This window comes from Artibeus jamaicensis, unplaced genomic scaffold (assembly GCF_021234435.1).
Source record: "Artibeus jamaicensis isolate MK-2021 breed Jamaican fruit bat unplaced genomic scaffold, CSHL_Jam_final scaffold_1964, whole genome shotgun sequence".
NCBI classification, from domain to species: Eukaryota; Metazoa; Chordata; class Mammalia; order Chiroptera; family Phyllostomidae; genus Artibeus; species Artibeus jamaicensis.
In genome coordinates, this window is record NW_026522030.1 from 39,227,730 (window position 1) to 39,242,253 (window position 14,524).

Genomic DNA, 14,524 nt, shown 5'->3' on the forward strand with positions numbered 1-14,524 from the left:
GCAGAGCTCTGAGGTTTTGTGGAATAGGCTGAGAAATGCAGGTTTGTGGTGATACCCAGTGTAAGACTAAAGTTTTTATAAGATTCAGTTAAATACATATCTTTGCTTTTGACAATAATAAATTGCATGAAATATTTTACATAATAAAATTTTAAACTCTACAAGTTCATCTAGATTGGAATATGAAAAAAAAAGGACCTGATTCCTAGACCCTCTAATCTAGTATCTGCTTAGCTCATTAAAAATTCATTCATATTCACATTCATTTTTTTATCTATCAAAGATTTAGTTAGCACCTACTATGTCCCAGGCACTACTCTAGCTGTTGGATATACATTAATGAATTAAAAACATCAGATAAAAAGTTCTGTTCTCATATAGCTTATCTTTTAATGAAATATACTAGAAATAATGCAAATACAGCGAAAAAATATGCAAAGCTATACTGAGTCTATAATTGTCCTGAAGTTGTTGAATAGATATATCATTGTATCATTGTTATGTTACTATAATGTGGCTCATTTGAACTGTCATCTTAGATAAGAAAAGAAAGCTAAACCATTACAGAATGTCATGCCATTTAGAAAGTTGAAACTAGAGAGGAAGTGAAATGAGGCCATCATCTATGGCCATGAATTTTGTTTAAAACAAACTGGACCTTTTTGCTTTTTTATCAGTGCGTCAGCTATATGATTGCCCCTAGGCAGGTTTACATACCCAAGACATTAAGACTCTTTCAGGTGCAGCCGACACATTTTTATAGGTAACAAAACAAAGAACACTGTTGGTTATTATCAGATGACTGAAGCTGAGGAGGAAGAAGCAGTACTATCTCACTTACTCCTCCAAAAATAATTCATTTCTGAAAGGGAAACCTCCTTCAGAAAAATCACCTCATGGGCGCAGGCTTTAGCATTCCCTGGAGAATGTGGTTAAAATAAGCTCTAGGCCTTATTCACTGGTTCTTCATCTTCTCTTTTCCAGAAACCTTCTCTACGTCTACCCACAGAGGCTGAACTTCGCTAACAAACTAGCATCTGCCCGGAACATTACAATAAAGATCCAGTTTATGTGTGGAGAGGATCCTAGCAGTGCTATGCCGGTAAAGAGGGAAATAAACATTTGCCTTAGACCAAGGAGTCCCGGACTTCCCTTGTCAGTTCACACAGTCAGAACCCAGGGCTCATGAGCGCATGAGTACGTCTGTTCAGCAGAGCACTACCCAGCCTGTGCAGAGGCCTTTGTGGCTCAACCAGTATTGGTCCCCGCAGGCTGATGGGGAGATGGGGTCAGTCTCAATGGAAAGATTCTTTCCTAACTCATTCCACAAGGAGCTATGAAATTTGGAAATGTAGATTATGTTAGAAAACTGAAAGATCATTAAGTTCACACCACCCTCACAGCACGAGCAGTAGAGGGACGGGCCCAGCACACCCGCCGTGTCCACTTCATTTCCAGGTGTGCATGGCAGCATGCGTCTACCCAGGCCCAGTCCACGCCGAGAGAGGAATGGAAAGTGGGCCCAAAAATAATACAGACACGCCATCTCAACACCTTTTGGGACTGGATGTCCATCCTGAGGCAAAATGTAAATCAAATAATAAGTATATAATGCAGTGTTCTCTAAGGAACTCAAAATGCCAGAATTTGCATTTTTAAACATCTGCCACAAATGAAATTGATAGTTAGCTATTATGATTTTCTGTAAGTCATAGAATTCAGTTACACCTTCCTTTTGAAATAATTTTTTTCAGTCCTTCTATTCATTGAATATCTCTTTAAAAAAATCTTCCTAATATCTCATCTACCTTCCCAATGCAAGGTATTCTCTTGCAGTGGTGCTGGGAAGGAAATCCTAGAGGTAGACCCCCTGATTCTCTCTGCTCTGGCTCATGGCACGTCCTCCAGAGCTGCCGGGTACAGCTGGGCAGACCTTGAATGTGGCCAGGTGCCCAGTCTTCTGGGCCAAGGTGCCCAGCCAGGGATGAGTGGGGGCCAGACTCCAGCCTCTTCTCTACTCACCAGTCCCTGGGACCTAGCAAAGGGGTTACTGCATCCCTTTGCAATACAAAGGGCCCTTTATTTCTTTGCCCGAAGGTGAGTCCACTTGTCAAATCATGTACTGTTAGGACCGAATCAGGCCCAAGAGGTGTGTTTTCTAAATAGCACAAACCTTCGGGTGGTTAAGGTCCTGATCACCCCAGTGACCAGGCCCCATGTCTCTGGAGGGAAAGGAGACAAGACCAGGGATCTTTAACTGTGGACAAAACAATATGACTTTGCCTGAAAATACAGACCTCTGTTACAGTGAGCCTGAGTGGGCAGAACACTGGTTTTCCAGTCTCACAAACCTGTGGCCCTCAGTCACTAATATAGCCCCTTTGGGTCTCACTTGACCCTTTTTTAGCCAGTCCTTTCTAATCCGTGTCCTTGGGCTAGGTGTAGAGCTCAGCACTCTGAGTTTACAAGACAGAGCTCCATGAGAACAGAGCATCCTATTGGGCTGGTGATGGTTGATTTGATATATCCAAATATCACTGTTAATTTGGTCCTGTCTATACTGGTGCACAGGTTATCTTTGGAAAGTCCAATGGGCCTGAATTTCTGCAGGAAGTGTACACAGCTGTCACATACCATAATAAGTAAGTATATTTTGGTCGTAAACACATGCCAAGATTGTGTTGTTATCTGCTGGCTTTTCTGAATTCCATCCTGCTTCCTTCCAGTGGTGTTTACAATTCAGGGGCTCAGAGACAGAGGAAACTCATGATTCTCTGTTGAAGATGCACAATTTTTGCCACTAAGACTGGGAGAAGAACATATCCTCAGGAACCTAATATTGTTTTGACTTTCCTGGAGCCTTCTCTTCTAGTATAATGCAGAGGGGTCTTATGCTGTAAAGTAAAGAAATACACTTCTTAACTGGCTTTGCGGTACTGGAGGGGCCCAGAAACAAAATCCAGCCCTCCTGTTTCTGTCTCCTTGTCCTCTGCACACCACCATACACCTGCGCCGTGACCTAGTCTGAGAACATCTGAGTTGCCCAAAGGGGAAATGGAACACTTGTTATTATGTGGGTAAATTGAGTTCCAGAATAATTATTCCTCATATTTTACAGGTAGGGCAGGGTGCTGTACAGGGTCAGGCAGACTTGGGTGTGATCCTGGCTTACTAACTTTGGCCTATTTAAGTCTTCGTCTGAGCCCATGTTCCTGAGTTGGGATGAGGAATAAATGAGCGATGTACATGAAGCCCTTGGTAAAGTAGCTGGGACTTCACAGCTCAGTAAAATCAGATTTGTTTTCCTCCTGCATCATTCATATGTTTCTCCAAAACCCTTTGATGTGCTGGCCTTCGTTCTTGGGGTGGAGAGAGAAAGGGAGGTCACAGCAGGACACTGAACCTCATCCCCTTTTCAAGTTAAGTTGCTGGATTTTTCCATCGTGTGGGGAAATCCTCTCTACCCAAAAGTCTTTCATTCCCAAGTGCTCTTATGTAAGTGAAATGTATCTGGTGGCATGTGTGTGGTCCTGAGGACTTCTAGTGTAAGAGCAGAATGATGTAAAATGAAAAGCAAAACACCAAGCAGACAAATTCTGAAGAACAAAGTATCCTCTGTGCTACAATTTATAGTCAGAGAAGTCATCATTCTTGGTGCAAGTTATGTGTGTATAATGTGCTTCTGAAACAGGTCTCCTGACTTCTACGAAGAAGTGAAAATTAAGCTCCCCGCCAAGCTCACAGTAAATCACCACCTGCTGTTTACCTTCTATCATATCAGTTGTCAGCAGAAGCAAGGAGCCTCCGTAGAAAGCCTCCTGGGATACTCAGTGAGTCATTTTCAACTTGCCCATTCACACTGAAGTTCTTGGTGCATCCCAGGTCCCTGCAGAGATAAACAACAAATCCTACTCCATTGCTTTTTCCTGTCAGAAGTAACAGAGTGTACCAAACTGGTTTATAGCAAAGAGCAGGGATGACTTGATTTAGCCAATGACAAATTTCAGAATGAAAAGCTACTGGGAGATAGATATTGAAAAAATACTCATTTCTTTTTTAGAAAAAGCATTGCATATCTAGTATTTCCAGTTTTTTAATTTTTTTATTTAATTATTTTTCAAGTACAGTTTTCTGTCTTTTACTCCCATACCAGCTCACCACCCCCTCGTGCTCCCCAACTCCGTATTTCCAGTTTTTTAATATATGCTTCACATACAGGGTGGGCAAAAATAGGTTTACAGTTGTTCATATAGAAAGTAATGCAATAATTAATAAATAATAATATAGGAATAAACTCCGTATTTCACATACTCACAACTCTAAACTACTCTTGCCAACCCCTGTCTAAAACTAGCTCTTTTCTTCTCCAGGGAACAAAAACTATTTCTTAAAAAATATAAAAACCACAACATTGGTGTTGTTCAGACTCACACAAACTTTGGCTTGAAAGAAAAGTGCTACTGCTTTGGCTCTGAAACAGTAAATCACTGGTGTGAGGATCTCAGGAACCCTCAGATCATTTAAAATGCAAAGAACTTGACAGAAATTACTGCCGAAAAGAGTCCTGGTCAATATCTAATCATCATTTAGTTGCATTTGATTATTGTGAGCTAGATAAATTGCCAGAATTATATGTGGTAATAAATTCCACTTTATTCTTTACATCATCTGTTTCAGTGGCTGCCAATTCTGTTAAATGAACGTCTTCAAACTGGATCCTACTGTCTCCCGGTTGCCCTGGAAAAGCTGCCACCCAACTACTCCATGCATCCTGCAGAGGTAACCAGCCAGCTGGCCACCAGCTGTGTCTTGCCCAGCCGTGGTCCAGGACCAGCTTCCCAGATCCACTTCCCAGTCCCTTAAACAGGATTGAGGGTGCTTGGCATGTATTGGGGAGCAGGTGTCTGTCAGCATACGGTGTTTTCTGAGAACACATGGTTCTGTTGGGAAGGAAAAAACAGCTGGCCCTGACTTATTTAGAAATCACCAATTCAGAATGTTTAGTAAATGCAGCCTGTGCCAGAGGCAACATTACCTCGAATTATCTGCAAAAAGGGATTCACAGAATAATGGGTTATGAAAGGGGAGACAAACAGAGCCCACTTGTGGTGACAGCTACTCTCAGCATGGACACCCTTAAAAACGATTCCACCCGTTTCTCCTCTGGGTCAGTTTTCAGATGGATAGTGAGGTTTTCATTCCTTTGCCAGTGCCAGTGGTCTTTCCTGCCCCGCCCCCCCGCACTGCCTCCTGCCCACCCACTCTGCCGCAGTACAGCCATTGAAAGGGAGCCCTTGAACTCTCCATTCTGGCCACACCAGCACCAGTTCTCATGTTCTCAGTCTGCTCGGTGTAGGGTTATTTCTTTTCTCTTTGTTATTGCATTTGGTTGATTTCAGTTGGTATCATTTTGAAGAAAATCCCAGACATCGTAGCATTTCATTTATACATATTTTAGTATGTATCTCCAAAGATAAGGGGTATTTGTTTAACCATCGCAATATCATTGTTATACATTAAAAATGAGTAAATCTTTAATATCTTCAAATATCCAATGATCTAGTTTCCAACGATCTCATCAATGTCATATTTATATTTGCAGTTGTTTGTTTGAACCAGGATCCAAAAAGGTCTATACATTGCTATTGGTTGACTTGTCTTTGAAGAGTTTTTATATAGATTCCCCTTCATCTCTTTTGTGTTTTTATTTTGTAATTTTCAAGTTGAAGAGTTTCCCAGGACTGTATTTAGTCCCAACCTTAACAGTCAACTTTTTTTCCTACTCTGACTACCCATCTGTCATTCCCAGGCTATTCAATTTTTCTTTTATTTCCTTTTTTTTCTTTGGAGAGAGAAGCTTTCATTGCCCTGGGCACAGTCACGGACGTACCTGGCTCTAGACCGAAGTTGCTCTCCTCGGAACCACCTGAGCATGTTCACAGACATGCGCTGCTTACGCTTTATGATTTGGACACATAGTCCCTTCTGATGCCCTCGAAACCACCTTCTCTCATGCATAATCTAATTGCCTAGAACCCTCAGTTATCTCCTTAATACTGCAGAATAAACCTGGGTTTTCAAGACAAGTTTTGATCCAAAATCCAGACCCTGCCACTCCTTAGTTGAGTGAACACGGATGAGTCACGTACCCTCTCCGCATCTCGAAGTGAGACTAAGCCCATACCTGCCATGAGGCTGCGATGGACGTTGAATGAAGTAGTGCATATCAAGCATCAAGCTCTCTGCTTGAGTAATCGCTATTTCCTTTTTCATTCTTGCCCTAAGCTATCTCTGTAGATATACCCCTCAGCCCCTCCTTACAGCTTTCAGACCTGTGCTGTCCAGTACAGTTGGCACTAATCACATGTGGCTTGTCCAAACTGGGGTATGCTGTGAGTATAAAATACAAACCCAGTTTCTAAGGCCCAGTGAGAATGTGAAGTATCTCATTCATAATTTTTATATTGATTTTGCATCAAAACAATAATCTTTAGGCTATATTGGGTTAAATGAGACCTAGTATTAAAATTGCTATCACATATTTCTTTTTAATTTTTTTATGTGGCAACTAGAAAATTTTAAGTGACATATATATGTCACAATACATTGTTTAGTGGACTGTGCTGCTTAAGATCATAGATGGCAAACTCCAGTGTCTACAGGAGCTGGACTCATGAATGAGTACCATCCCTGGCTGGTGTGGCTCAGTGGATTGAGCACTGGCCTGCAAACCAAAGGGTCACTGCTTTGATTCCCAGTCAGGGCCCATGCCTGGGTTATGGGCCAGGTCCCCAGTGGCGGGTGCACAAGAGGAAACTACACTATGCTATTTTTCTCCCTTTCTCCCTCCCTTCCCCTCTCTCTAAAAAATAAATAAATAAGGTCTTAAAAAAAATAATGAGTGCCAGGTCCTGGTGGAATTCGTTCATGCTGGAGATTGCCCACCGAAGGTCACAGCTGCTCCTCCACTCCACAGATCAGTGCCGTTCTGGGATGCAAGCCCAGTGTCTTCCTATCTTCTAGTTCTCAAAAGGAGTTAGACAAATAGGCTTTCATGTGAAATTTTCTGACTTTTAAATGTTGGCAACTAATTCAAAGAAGTTTCTAACACTGAGCCAAACAGAACTTGTCTGTGGGCTGGATCCAGCTTTGACCCGTTTGTGACACTCTCTTAGACATTCCCACAAGTACCCACCCCATCCACACATCCGACCCTTGCAAACACAGCATGCTTCCTTCCATTATAATGCAAGAGATGCAAAATCCACTCTCACACAGCTGTGGCAGGCTAGGCCCTCCTCACCCAGCTGTCTGCTGTCTCTAGAGGAAGATAATTCCATGGGAATTTAGGGCAAGGAACGGGCCTCTTCAGACCATAATGCTATTGATACATAAATGGTATAAAACAGTCACTTAAGTAATTACAGCAGGATCCTAGCAGGACTGCTACTTGGAAACATTTTGTTAAAAGGGAATGTAATTGCAGGCACTCAAAAACATTAAACTTTTATGTCATGTAAAGATACTTTACACTTTACCTTGACTTTTCCTAATTAATGAGGAAATCGGCAATGTATTACATTATTTTAATTCCTGGCATCAGTGATTTATCGGTGCTGGATGGGAGCTTAAAGACAGATCACTCAGGTTAAACCCCTCCTGTCAGCACTAGAAAAATGAAGTTCCAGAGAGTTTAATTGACTTGTTAAAGTAAAAGTACTATATTTTGCCGCATATAATGTACACCCACGTTTTTGGCCCAAACATTCAGGAAAAAATCTTTCATTTTAGTTTTTTAATTCAATATTTATTTATTTATATTTAGATACTTGTTTTTTTGTATTATAAAGGAATTTTAGCATTTATTTTTATCATGAATATCATTATTGCTTTTCAAGAGTTACACTTCTAACACATAAGCATAAATAAAAGAATTTAAAACATTTATATAGACATGAAATTAGTACTACCCATGTATAATGTGCATCCTCCTTTTTCCCTCAAAAATTTGGGCAAAAGTACATGTTATATATAGCAAAATACAGTACATAGGTTCAGTGCAGAACTGAACTTAAACCCAGGGCTTCTAACCCCAAGGCCAAATCTATTAATTTCCAGGGAGTTTTCTATTTGTATAACCCTGACATTTACAGCCAAGTGGCTTCACTCTGCTTGTTAGCAATCAGAAAAGGGGATTGAATTGTTATCTTTTTTTCCCTCTAACACAGAAAGTCCCTGTACAGAATCCTCCCATTAAGTGGGCCGAAGGACATAAGGGAGTGTTTAATATCGAAGTGCAAGCTGTATCTTCTGTTCACACCCAGGTAAGGAACACCAAGGCCCCCTTTACGTCAGAGCCAGAAGGCTGACAATGAAGGTGGGGGTACAGCAGAGAACCTCCTAAGGGCAGTCCGGTAGAAGACCGATGCAGAGCTTTGTGCGTGGGTAGAACAAAAACAACCATTAGTTCTTTGTGGGGGTTTACAAGCCTGTTTGGGTTGAATTTTTGTTTAAATGAGATGACCTTACAAGGAGGTTGAGCAACTAAATGAAGTAACCCAGTCCTGGCACTGTTGGCTGAGCAATCGTGTATGGAGACTTCATCCGAAGTCTCTGCCTCACTTCCCTCCATAATTCTGCCCTTTCACCAGCCTCCCCCCCCACTCCTACACTCCCTCCTCTTCCTGCCCCTGTTTGGGTTTTGCACCAACTAAGTAGACCCCTTTTGGCTGTGCGTACCTGTTGTGCTTGCCTCCGCTTACAAAACATGTCAGAGTGCAAATTGTTTTCTTCTTCCCTTCATAATTATTGAGAGGTTCTATTTGGTGCACACCATTCAACACAGTAGTTCATAACCTTGTTCTGGAATGTATGATATGAGTCTTAGAAGTTCTGGTCTAAAACACGGGATGAGAGGATCTGCCTATAAGGAACCTCTTGTATTTGCGTTCGTGAATCCACTGGTGAGTCTTGACGGGGTAAGACCCCTGAGGCCTGCTGTCTGCCCTCCCAGGACAACCACCTGGAGAAGTTCTTCACCCTCTGCCACTCCTTGGAGAACCAGGTGTCCTTCCCCATCCGTGTGCTGGACCACAAGATCAGTGAGACCACCCTGGAGCACGAGCTGAAGCTCAGCATCATCTGCCTCAACTCCTCCCGCCTGGAGCCTCTCGTGCTCTTCCTGCACCTGGTGCTGGACAAGCTCTTCCAACTGTCCGTGCAGCCCATGGTCATCGCTGGCCAGACAGGTAGGAGGCCTGTGGGGCTGGGAAGAGGCAGGCAGGGCCTTGTGTTAGGGACCATGATTCTCCAGAAAGCCCAGGACCAGGGACAGTATCATCTTCCTTTCTGTCAATGATGTGAGTCCAAGGGAGGCTAAGTCCAATACTATTTTTTGACTCTCCCTGGATGTTAAAAAAAATAATTAAGATTGAATGCTTAAAATCATAGTTTTTAAATAAATTTATTGAATGATTAGAAGTAGTCTTTCAAATTCCATTCCTGGTAGTTGATATATTTCTTGTACTTCTAAGATATTTTTATTTTCTTGAGCAACATGGAAATATAATGTTTTAAAAGAATAAAACAACTCATTAAATGGAAGGAAAGGAATTCTAAATTGAATTGCAGTGTGATCACTTTCTTACATTGAGATGTAATGTACATACCATAAAACTCACTTAGGTGTACAGTTCTGTGGTTTTTAATATATCCACAAGGTTGTGCAGCTACCACTACTAATTCCAGAACATTCTCATCAGTCCCAAATGAAATCCCACACTTCTTAGCAGTCCCTCCCCACCCACCCCTTCCCTCCGTCCCTAGCAACCATCCATCTATTTTCTGACTTATAGTATATTTTAAAGGTTTGTTTGAACAAACTAACATTCAGTACAACGTGTAGAACTTCCTTCAGAAATAACGGCCTGTAAGATGTGGGCCCGGTGGTTCTCCTGCCTCCTGCGCGGCAGACTGGATGCTGTAGGGCATTTTCATTTAACACTGTTTTCAGCTGGACTTATCTTACCCTGTGCTACGGAGTCTGGCAGATGGCTTTTGGGTACCATCTCTGCTCCCAGGACTGAGCTAACAGTTGTAGGCCTCGCAGTCATAATCGAGAGCATGTCTGACCTAGAGGGCTCGCAATACAGTGAACAGCAGCAGCATAGGACAAGAATCCTCAAAAGGACCCAGGTGGATATTAGGGGAGAGGAGGCATCAAAACATCCATCTGGGAAAATGAAGGAAGCCTCTAGGCAGGAGAGAGTGTTTGATATGACCTTGAAGGAGGGGTAGAGAGAAAGCAGCCAAAATGGGGACAGTGAGGTGAGAGTGGCAAAAGCAGAGAACCGGAAAAGCACAGGAGAGCGAGGAGAGAAACAAAGAGCACAGCTGGGCTGCAGAATCTGAGTAAACCCGTGGTGGCCAAGGAGTAAGAGGGGTGCTTGCTGAACTCACAGGCCAGGCAAGAGCATGTCTTCTCAGTTCCGTTGGTTTGCAGGTATCCTGGGATGCTGCTTTTGTGGTTCTGCAGACAGGTATTGCAGGCTACATTTCATACATGTAGCTGTCTCCTCTCTGGCTGGATTCCCGCAGAGCAGTGACCTCCACCCCACCCCTAGATGTCTTTCTATGTCTCCACTTATGTGGCACACTGCTTTGAATATTTCAGTTATTTAATGTAGTGTTGTGTGTTAGACAAAATGTTCACGCATACAATTTGAGCCTCTTCTCCATAGCTAGTTGCCACTTTGTCACGTGGGCGCAGCAGCGTGTTAGAGCAGGCAGAGTAATAGATGCCTTTAGGTTACAAGCGTTTATTCAGACCTGCCTGTGTCTGACACCATGGAAGGCACAGGGGAGAGACAAGAAAGTATGAGAAGCACACTTTTCCTTGGAAGGGCTTCCAGCCCACTGAGAAAGACAGGATTTTTCACCCGAAACAGCCCGAGAACCTTGGGACTTGGTGTCAGTTAAGACCTGTACTGAGGGGCATCAGAGGCTTTGTGGAGAAGAGGGCATTATGCTGAACGGTGAAGGGTCGGTGTGATTTTGCAAGGAGGGCTTTCTGGGTGAGGACAACAGCGTCAGCAAAATCGCCAAGATGAGAAAGAACAGACGTGATGGGGATAATCCAACAGTGCCTTCTGCTAAGGGAAGTTGAGTTGGAGCAGGAAAGGGCCCACCGTTGGATAAGTAGGGTGGAGCCAGACTGTGGAGGGCTGAGCTCCAGACCAGGGCGGGATATGGTAAACCAATCCTCTGTACAGGTCAGTAGGGAATGACATCATATTCATACATTTTTAGATTAATCTCTACTCCAAGATTGCAACAGTGCATCTCAGACAGTAGTGTGCATGAGAATCACCTGGGCGTCTTGTTAAAATGCAGGTCATGGCTTAGTAGTCTGGGAAGGGCCTGAGATTCTGCATTTCTCACAAGCTCCCAGGTGATGTGGAGACATCAGTGCAGACTTCACTGAGTAGCACCACTTTGCATCATGCTTTAGAGAGGGGAGGGTGTGGGGACAGCCTCATGTCCTTGTCATGAAAAACCACAGTGCTGGTGGGGGTGGGGCAAGGGAGGAAATGAGAAATCACTGGCAGTGAGCAGAGCCGGTGAGCCGGAGCTCCCTAAAATACTCACTCCGCCTCAGACCACCACCTTGACCACCCTGGAACTCTAGGTCAGCCAGGGCTCCCTGTCTCTGTCCCGGAGAGTGTTTCACTAAAGACCGACTGTAAAGCTGCCCACTTCTATCTTGGTTCCTCAGCCAACTTCTCCCAGTTTGCTTTCGAGTCCGTGGTGGCCATCGCCAACAGCCTGCACAACAGCAAGGACCTGAGCAAAGACCAGCACGGGAGGAACTGCCTGCTGGCCTCCTACGTGCACTACGTCTTCCGCCTGCCGGAGCTGCAGAGGGACCCGCCCAAGTCAGGTAGCGCAGCCTGGAGGCTGGGGGTGTGGCTGCGTGCGCCCTCGCCCCACCTCGCCCCACCCCGCCCCACAGCCACACCATGCAAAACAAAATATAGCACGAAAGTTAAATTATATTTTCCACAATGACAAAAATGGTATGAATATTAAAAGGAAAAGCTTATTTCTAGATTTTTTTCTTGCTTTCTTCCTGCCATCTTCCCTCTTTATGCAAAGCGCTTATTTTTTCTGCCGTTTTGATAATCCCTCACTGGTCTTTTCCCCGTTGGTAACTTCTGATTGGGTTAGGACCTCTTTTTTAAAATATGGAGAAATGACAGCAGACGCCTAGGATTCTGGGATAATAATGACAAAGAAAATAATATATATTTGATAGTAGTGGTTCCTAAATTTATGTTTGATAAGCAGTGGTTCCCAAATTTTTTCATGATGAAAAATTGAATCCCTTCTCTTATTTCTCCCAAACTAAACTTTTGAAATTAAAAAAAAAAAAAGCACATTTCCCTACTCTTAATTATTTACATAGGTAATAATCAAACAGAACTTCTGGTCAGCATGATGTAAAAGGTCGCATCAAAGGGTTTCCAAAGTCCCAGGCCCTAACGGAGAGTCAGGGCACCTTTATTAGTCCATGCAGCCTCATCTCAAGTAAACCTGCAATTTCAGTTGCTTTTTTTAACTTACAGTAATATATCATAGACTCGTCACAGAATCACTTTTGGAGACAAGTCAGTACTTAAAGGTGAAAAACACTCATAATACAATACACGCTTATCCTCATTAGGTTCAGATGATTCCTGGGATTTGAAATCTCATAGGACCTTCTTCTATCACTTGCAAAGTTGCCATCATTTAAATACTAATCAAAAATACCCACACCTCTAGCTTGTCTTGAGAACTCAGAAGCTCTGTCGACCCCGGGGGCTAGTTCCCCGTGGCAGGAGTAGGCTGGAGCTGAGCAGCAGTCCACCGACCACCCTTCTCACCCCTCCCTCTGCCTCACGTCCTGTCCACCTACCCCAGGTCTGGCCTCCCCTAGGCACTTGATCACAAGACTAATTCCAAACCCCAATCTGGTAGCTTCTCATCCCACTACCTGTCCCATCCTTCTTATGTTCCTTCTCAAGCCCAGTAAATGATTCTGACCCCCTTTCTGTTGACATGTCTGTACCTGATGGGGTGCAGGTGGCCCCACCGCTCTCCCTGACCCTCGCTACCACACATACGGACGCACATCTGCCGCTGCTGTGAGTTCGAAGCTGATGCAGGCCCGGGTGATGAGCAGCAGTAACCCAGACCTTGCGGGGGTGCACTCTCCAGCAGACGAGGAGGTTAAGAGCATCATGTCCTCAAAGGTAGGGAAGATGTCAAACCCTGGAAAGTGATGCAGGTTTTTTTTTTATTTTTAACTAAAACTTGGAGAAATAACACAAAATCAACCACTACTGCTGACTGCTGTGTTGGTCAAATGCTTTCATGCTCAGCTTTTGAGTTATTAATATTCTTTTCTTTGAAGTGATTGAGGTCATCCTAAAAGAGGCAGAAGCAAGACTGACATTGAGGACCTGCTCAGTTAGTTCACTCTGGTAGGAGGCTTTTAGGGTATAGCTGGTTTAACCGCAAGACCCAATGAATATCATAAATTTTATTTTCAAGGGAAAACGTTTAGCTTTAACTTTTTTTATGCCTAGAAAGGTGGTTGTTATTTTGTTTTGTGTTTTCATAGCTGTCTGTGGCATTCATTAGCATCTATTGATTGATTATTTTATACAATAATCCCAAAGAGCACATTTTGCAAACAAATGAAACCTGAGATCCTGAGAGGTTTGGTGAATTGTCCTATATTGTGTCTCCTGCCATGAATTGGTTGCTTTTTCTTGATAAACTTTTTATTATTTTATAACAGTTTTAGATTTGTACGATTATTGTGAGTATAGTATAGAATGTTTTTGTATACTGCATACCCAGTTTTCCTGTACATTATAATAGTACATTTGTCATAATTAATGGACCAATGTCGACATATTATCATTAGTAAGTAAAGGTCACATTTTCTCAGGTTTTCCGTAACGTCCTTTTTCTGTTCTGGGGCCCCATCCAGGACACCACTTCACACTGAGTGGTCATGTCTCTGCAGGCTCCTCCTCACTGTGACAGTTTCCGAGACTCTCCTTGTTTTTGATGATCTTGCTGTTTTGAGAAACTCTGGTCAGGTATTTTGTAGAGTATCTCTCATTTGAAATTTTTAAAAACCGTGACATAATTCACAAACTATACAACACACCCTTTCAAAATATATATTCAGTGAGTTTTTCCTACATGAATTCTTGGTCTGAATTATGAAAAATTAAATTATGTAAAGTAACAATTAAATCAGTGATATAAAAAACAATGGCAACCTAAATGCAACGTGGCGTCCTGGACTGTACCTTGGAACAGAAACAGCACGTCAGCGGAAAAGCTGGTGAAATGCGGAGAAAGGCTGTGGTTCAGTTACAAGTGACGTGGCTGTGCTAATCTCTCAGTTCTGACAGACGGACCGCAGCTGTGCAAGACGGTAGCCTTAATGGAATCTGGGACGAGGGTG

The 14,524-nt window shown here is 43.1% G+C and overlaps 1 protein-coding gene across 4 annotated transcripts in view; it reads left to right on the top strand.

The window, feature by feature from the left end:
- Positions 1 to 14,524, top strand: part of DOCK8 (dedicator of cytokinesis 8) — a 220,156-nt gene that overhangs the window by 138,632 nt on the left and 67,000 nt on the right. For all 4 annotated transcript variants that reach the window (XM_037165574.2, XM_037165576.2, XM_037165575.2 and 1 more), the window contains 8 exons: positions 985 to 1,102; positions 2,572 to 2,642; positions 3,692 to 3,830; positions 4,678 to 4,779; positions 8,229 to 8,324; positions 9,014 to 9,248; positions 11,774 to 11,938; positions 13,123 to 13,292. In XM_037165574.2, coding sequence (XP_037021469.2) covers positions 985 to 1,102; positions 2,572 to 2,642; positions 3,692 to 3,830; positions 4,678 to 4,779; positions 8,229 to 8,324; positions 9,014 to 9,248; positions 11,774 to 11,938; positions 13,123 to 13,292 — 1,096 coding nt within the window. The remainder of the gene's footprint in view (positions 1 to 984; positions 1,103 to 2,571; positions 2,643 to 3,691; positions 3,831 to 4,677; positions 4,780 to 8,228; positions 8,325 to 9,013; positions 9,249 to 11,773; positions 11,939 to 13,122; positions 13,293 to 14,524) is intronic.